At 46.6% G+C, this 7319-nt stretch overlaps 1 protein-coding gene across 1 annotated transcript in view; it reads left to right on the forward strand.

Annotated features, from left to right (window-relative positions):
• The window catches only part of Ulk4 (unc-51 like kinase 4), a 293994-nt gene that overhangs the window by 24773 nt on the left and 261902 nt on the right, over positions 1-7319 (forward strand). Inside the window, exon 17 of the mRNA XM_028767390.1 lies at positions 3799-3877. Within this exon, the coding sequence (XP_028623223.1) occupies positions 3799-3877 (79 nt within the window). The remainder of the gene's footprint in view (positions 1-3798; positions 3878-7319) is intronic.

Raw genomic sequence — 7319 nt, forward strand, 5'->3', positions numbered from 1 at the left:
TTTCTGCTAACAGAACTGGGCTGCTGCTTGTTGGATGTCATTTCCTGGTCTGCAGCGCCCCCTGCTGACGTGAAAGTACTTCTATTCCTTTTTTTTTTTTTGTCTGCAGGATTTTAATGCTCAGTTTTTACAAACACAATTATCTATCCAATTTTATGACTTATGGTAAAATGTACTAGCCTGTAAAATGTGCATTATTCAACTGTCCTTCATACTCCTTTTCAATCTTTTAAAATTGATCACTGAGGATTTTTACCCAAGTGATACTCTAATGTATTTACATTGAATTGCATGTCTTAAGAACAAATGAAATCCATGATATTTTGATAATTAGTAAAAATCTCAACCATAGTCCTTTTCACTGGAAAACAAGGGATCTACCGAAAACACACATTAACTCTGGTAGATTTCATTGTAGGACAGTCCATAACAAGGGTATTTGCCCTTATTCCCCAGAGCCAATCAGCTTCGAGGCTAATTGTTCAATCATTTAAAACTGAGAGTTACTGGCTCATAGTACATCATCTCCAGCAAGCTCTGAGCACTTACAAATTTCTGACTCATGGTTGGAAGTTTGGTCAGAAGAGTCTGGAACACTGGTTGTGGGCACGCCCGCAGCAGCTGCTGAGGCTGTCCGCATACCTCGATTGCGTTTGTCAGGTGGTCTACACCCTTCTCATAGTCACCAAGCCGTGTTTCTTCAGGGAAGAGTTCTGAACAATGCCAGCATCTTTGTTTTTTCTTTTTCTTTTTTTTTCCTTCGGTTTTTCGAGATAAAGAGTTTCTCTGTGTAGCCCTGGCTGTCCTGGAACTCACTCTGTAGACCAGGCTGGCCTCAAACTCAGAAATCTGCCTGCCTCTGCCTCCCAAGTGCTGGGATTAAAGGCGTGCGCCACCTCCGCCCGGCTAACGCCAGCATCTTTTAAACTGGGTAACTTGGAAAGACCTTCTCTCTCCTTAGCAAGCGTGTTCTTCCTCGTTCTTGAAGTTGGGGCCACTCTGGCTTTTGTGGTGGAAGTAGATGCAGCCCCCAGAAAGAGAGCACCACGCATGCCCGTGTCCATGGCGCTGTTCTGGCCTGCCCTCTTCACTCAACAGGGGTGTGTGCCAGGCCTCAGCCCGCCAGGCAGTCGTTAGCGCCAAGGCTGATCACAGCACTCAGGCAGCTTTTGTTTTAATCTTTTCTAGCACTGTTTAAAACCCCCTTACTATTTAAATTGAATTAAGTTTGCAAAAAAAAAAAAAAGGTGTTTTTAATTGGTTAATTTTTTTTTTTTTTGAGGTGGTGTCTTACTGTATAGCCCCCAGGCTGGCTTCGACCTCCTGGCTTCATGCCTTTCTGAGTGCTGGAGTTAGAGGTGCGTGCCACCCTGCCCACCGAGTGAGTGGACAGTAGGCTGTTCTCCACTGCCTGTTGTTTTCTTTCAAATGCTACTTTCAGGTCTTACGTTTTGTGTGTCCAAGTTTGCTCTACATATAGAAAACCAAACTTAGTAAGGCAGGCATGATCTTATGTGTCTTTTCTCCCCACAACACACATGATTTTAATATTATTGACAACTCGAGGCCGTTTCCCACACCCCTGTCTCTGTGTGCCACAGCACTTGGGGTACAGGTGCACACATCACCATGTCTGGCTTTTACACGGGCGCTGGGGCTTTGACCTCTCCAGTGGCTTGGTTGGGCTTTCCTCTGAAGCCGGCGTCTCTTGTTTGGTCTTAGTTACTTTTGTATTGCTGTGCTAAGACACCAGGATCAAGGCAACTTACAGAAAAGAGAGTTTATTTGGGGCTTATATGAGCACAGGGCTAGATCCTATGAGCATCATGGCAGGGAACATGGTGTTAAGCCAGCAGGCATGCAGCAAGACCGGCCGAGAGCTCACATTATCTTTATCTGTAGGTTGGAGGCAGAGAACGCTAACTGGACTGGCATGGGTTTTTGAAACCTTAAAGCCCACCCCTGTGACACACCTCCTTCACTGAGGCCATACCTCCCAATCCTTCCCAAACAGTTCCACCAACTAGGACAAAGTATTCAAACATACGAGCCTAAGGGAGCCATTGTCTTCCAGACCACCACAGGCCCTCCCCAGCTCCAGGATTGGAAACCACAGACCTGGCTCCTGTACCTGCCTCCTCAGTATGGATCACTCACTATGGGAATATCTCAGGCCTTCCCTGAGGGCCTGCTCTTCCCAATGGCTCTCAGGGGGGTTATTTTCCACCACACTTTGTCAGCTTCATCTCTCTGGGTCACATGGGGTTTCTGTTCCACTGCCAGCCATTCTTTTGGTTTCTAGTTATCTTGCAAGTCAACAAATCTCTCATGTCAGTAGACTCCTGAGGGTCTGTGTTTAGTCAACTTTCATCAAGGAGAGGGGATTTCTTATACATTTCTTTTTGTGAGACTTACTTGATATGGTTTAAATTTTTTCTTATTTCATGTGTAAGACACACAGAAGTAGCCAGGCATGGCGACACTCACCTATAATCCTCAGGAAGCTGAGTCAGGAGAATCAGGAGCTTAAGGCCAGCCTGGGAACCATGTTATAAGATTCCCATGTCAAAGAACCAGCAGAGAGTTGAGGCCTGTCAGGGCTGGCTCTGTTGCGGGAGGTGGAACACATGCTCCTGGCCACACTTCTAAGTCTGGCTTGTTTCCTCACTTGAATCTCATAAAGGGTTTTTTGTTGTTGTTGTTGTTTTGTTTTGTTTTTTTTTTGGTTGGTTGTTTTTTTTGTTTTTGTTTTTTTTCCAAGAAACCAAGACCAATGAGGGTTTGGATCTCATCTCCTCACCATGTTAGTTTTCAATGAGAAAAATGTTTTTAAAATTCTGTTTATTATTTCACAGTTTCATAGATGTGTAATGCACTTCGGTCATTCCCTCTTCATTGTCCTCTCCCCCATCTCCCTCCCCTTTCACTGCTCTCCCCCCTCTTATCTTCCCCTTCCTCATTGTCCCCCACTCACCCCCTCCCTGACTCTCATCCCCCTCACCTCCCCCATTCTCCCCCAAACCCTCATTTCCCATCCTATCTTCGCAACTTTTTTCCCAATGAAAGTTTTATCAACATGACTTTTCTACATTATTTTTTTAAAATCACTCTGAAGCATTGCTTAATACTTTATCAATGTCCAATGAGGTTATCAAAGCCACATCATTAAAACTAGTGTTTATTAAAATAAGAAGAATAGAGGCTGGAGAGATGGCTCAGCGGTTACAAAAGCACCAGCTGCTCTCACTGAGGACTTGGGGATTGAACCATCTGTAACTCCATTCCAGGGAATCAGGCTCCCTCTTCTGCCCTCCTGAGCACTGCATGCACAAGGTACACATACCTACATGCAGGCAAAACCAGATACATATAAAATAAAGGAGAAAAATTAATAAAATAGAAAAGCTTTCATAAGACTTCCAATTCCAAGGTTTTCCATTCTCCAGGTTTTAAAAATCACAAATTGTCTAAACTTTGATACTGTTATTTGTGTTCTGTGTGCCTGAGAAGGGGAGTTTCCCTGTGTGTGGGCCTGCACTGTCATAGTCTGTGTGTGTGTGAGTGTGCATGTGCATGCTTCCGTGTACATGTAGAGGTCAGAGAACAACCTGTAGGAGTCAGTTCCCCCCCTCCACCATGTGGGTTCCAGGATTGAACTCAAGTCACCAGACTTGGTGGCAAGCTCCTTTACCCATTGAGCCCTCTTGCCAGCCTCACTTCACCATCTTACAGCTGAATCAGGTCATCATATGTAGTGGCTGGTAGTGGTGACTGATGCCTGTATTTCTTTCTCTCTAGACGGTCCAAGGTTGCTCGGGTGGTCGGCATGCTGGCCTTGCACACAACAGAACTTCAGGAAAATGTGCCTGTTATCGAGGTGATTTCTTTCATTACTGATGTGTTATATATGGCAGGAAAGATTGCTTTTGATTTTATAACTTAGCACACACAGCTTTCATTGACCTTCATTTAATTCTAGTTTGAAGGAATTGTGCAGTTGTAAGACATGGGCCTTGGGACCCTCCATGGGCTCAAACTCAGCTTCCTGTGGAGTTTAACCTTGTTGGAGGCAGCAGAGGCCCAGACTGCTTTAAAACATGGCTCATACTTAAATCGGTCTCTTCTGGGTTTTCACGCTGAATTTAATATTTTCCCCCTTGTCCTGAGACAGCAGCTTCCTGTCAGGTGAGCCCTGTGCTTGAAGGTTCTCTTTGTACTAAAGACATTTTGTGAAATCAGCATCCTCCTCCTCTGCCTTATTTTGGTGCTGGGAGTTTCACTGAGGGCTCACACGTGCTAGACATATGTGGTATTAGAAAGGGTTTTGCTGGGTGTGGTGGTGATGCTTTTCATCCCAGCAGAGGCAGACCTGGTCTACACAGGAGCTCCAGGCCAGCCAAGGCTACATAGTGAGACCTGACTCAAGGCACTGAGAATGGGAAAAAGGAAGGGATTATATGGCTACTCAGTGACTCTTGGCCTGTTCAGTGAATGTCACCACCATGTGGCTGCCTCAGCTGTGCACATTCTGTGATATAACAGTCAGTGCTGGCTCAGAGTGGCTGATGTGAGCCAGGGACGGTGGCAGCAACAGCAACAGGTTGGATGAGCCAGCAAGCTGTGGAGATGGGCAGGCAAAAAGTAAACGCTTTTTTTTTGAGGGCCTCATGGCTGGGCTGTCTGGGGAAGATGACATTAGGGCGGATCTTCCTACAGTTAGCCTAATCTTCCTGGAGGCTCCTATCATAATTGGTTCCAGATCCAGTTAGGTAGACAGCCTAGGCTAGCCATCACTCACCTACCCAGATGTACCCATACTTAGCCTTGTTTCCCAGTTGCACTTGGATGACTGTTGACAGATTTGCTAATCACTGTGATAATATTTGAAAACAGAAGGCTGGCAGAATGAACTCTATGTTTAATATTCAAACTACTGCACCGTCACAGACCCGCAAATGAAAGTCAGAACGATGTGCCGAGTAGTCGCCATGTTGTCAAAACTCAGAACTCCACACGACTATAAATGTTGGTGCAAACACTGAGGAGCAGCGGCTTCCATGGGCTGCTGGAGGGAATGCAAGTGGGCATGGCCATTCCGGAAGACCTGCTGTTTCTCCCAGGACTGAAGACATCTTTCCCTACAATCCCATACCGTCTGTCTGCCGTTCCCCCAGCTCTGGGTGGCATGTGGCATGTGGAGGCACGTGTCCCTGCAGTGTTGTCTGTGCCAACCCCACACTTAACAGAGTGGATGGAGTAGGGCATGCCCACCAGCAGCACTGACAAGAACAAGCTGCAGCTCTGGGCTGGAGTGAAGCTCGTGGTTGATGCTTGCTGTGACATGAGTGGGGCATACCATGACATGACCCATCTAAGTACTGAGAAATGTCCAGAGGCTGTGCCTGCTCTTGCCCACAGGGTTCCAGGGAGCTGGCATTCACACACTTGCCTGAAGCCTGGTCCTCTTCTATGGGGAAGGTCCTCTTCTACAGGGAAGGTCCTCTTCTTTGATGGAGGCTTCAGGAGGGAGGAAGGGGAAGGGGACACCCACTTTGCCAACTGGGTCAGCCAAATCAACCCTGGTCATCAGTGAGGTAAGAGATGCTGTGGCCAGATCTGTCCTATCTCACTTTCCCTTTGCGATGTCTGCAGCTAGATGTCACAGGAATCTGAAGACGAGGGCTCCCTGTGACATGATTGGGGGAAGCTAGGAAGCTTCCTTTATTTCCATTTAATCCTGCTAGGGATTCTCTGTGTTGTTGGCTATCAGAAATTTCCCACTGAAGGAATTCCCTGGGGTCTGTGGAGAGGACATCTTGAGTCACCTGGGACCTGCCCATCATCACCCCTGTCATGGGCTTGCCTCACTCCTGCTCCATACCTGTGACTGGTCCTCTCAGCACTTCCTCTTGCTATTGCAAGAATTGAAAATACTGTATATAGTTACAAATACTGTATACAGTTACAAATGTGTTAAGAGGCAAGGTTGAGCACTGTCCATGCCTGGTCACCATGATACAGCTGTCCCTAGTTGTCACAGATAAGCCTATACTCCAGGAAACCTCAGGTGCCAGCAGATATCAGCTGGTCACCTAACTCAGGGATCCTGACGTGTCCTGCAGATCAGCCGTTCCTAGGGAGGGGCAGACTGTGGCTGTCTGATTACAGTCCTGAATGCAACAGAAGGAAATAGTGTGTGTGTACCTGTTGGGTAGAGACTGTTTTGAAGTAGCCACGCACAGAATGAACTCAATTTTGTTGAATAATGGGGAGTTCACACTGTAAGTTGAAATAACTCTAGATATACCTTACTAGTACTGTGTGTGTGTGTGTGTGTGTGTGTATACATACTTTCTAAAAAAAAGAAAAGGTCTCTCTATATAGCCCTGGCTCATCTGGAACTTGTATGTAGACCAGGCTGGCCTCAAACTCACAGAGATCTGCCTGCCTCCTCCTTCCAAGTGCAGGGATTAAAGATTTGTGTCATTATGCCAGGCTCTGTGTACATTTTAAATTTATTTCTTTTATGCACTTTAAAATACTTTTGTTATAGGCAATTGGCTATGTCATTTTCAGTAGCCACTAGGGGGCAGCCAGACACTGATGAAAATGGTAAATTTGACAGTCTTCAGACTGTCAGGGGCTTGGCAGGCACAGGTATGGATTTCATCTTCTCACAGTGTCTAGAAGTTTCTCCTTAGTATCATCTGGCAGTTGCATTGGTCATGGTTTGCATTTGAAGGTTAATCCCTAGCAGCCTTTCTAGAAGAGGGCAGACGTGGCTGCCCGTGAGATTTGTGGGGATGCTGCTGTTGGGCCCCAGATTCAGAGCTCTTGAGGTCAGGTCTCTGAAACTCGTTCTGACCTACCTGGCTTCCTCTTACCGAATCATTTCTGGCAGAATAGTGCTGGCCAAGCTTCCACTGCGAGTGTCTGAGCATTCTTCTTTGGCTTTTTAATCGAATTTCCTCAGAATGCAGCTGTTTAATATGCTGACAGAGCGCGTCTTTGTGGGTCTTGTGTGCAGCAGCTCTCAGGACGAGTCCCGGGGTGCAGTCCTTGTGTTTAGTCCAGGAAGGCAGTGGATGCCTTAGGATGCTGAATATGTGACCGTGAGCCTCTAAACCAACGGCCCAGGTTAACTCTTTCATTGACGTTTCTACATCAGAGGATGTCAAACATAAAAGTCAAGTGTGCAGACTGAGGTGGTTCATTCAGTCACCATCCGTTCTTGGCCAACCTTTAATCCCGTCTCCCTGCTGCTGCTGCTTCTCCTCTGTCTCCCTGCTGCTCCTTCTCCTGTCTCCGTGCTGCTCCTT

The sequence above is a fragment of the Grammomys surdaster genome, unplaced genomic scaffold (genome assembly GCF_004785775.1).
Source record: "Grammomys surdaster isolate TR1022 unplaced genomic scaffold, NIH_TR_1.0 172, whole genome shotgun sequence".
NCBI classification, from domain to species: domain Eukaryota; kingdom Metazoa; phylum Chordata; class Mammalia; order Rodentia; family Muridae; genus Grammomys; species Grammomys surdaster.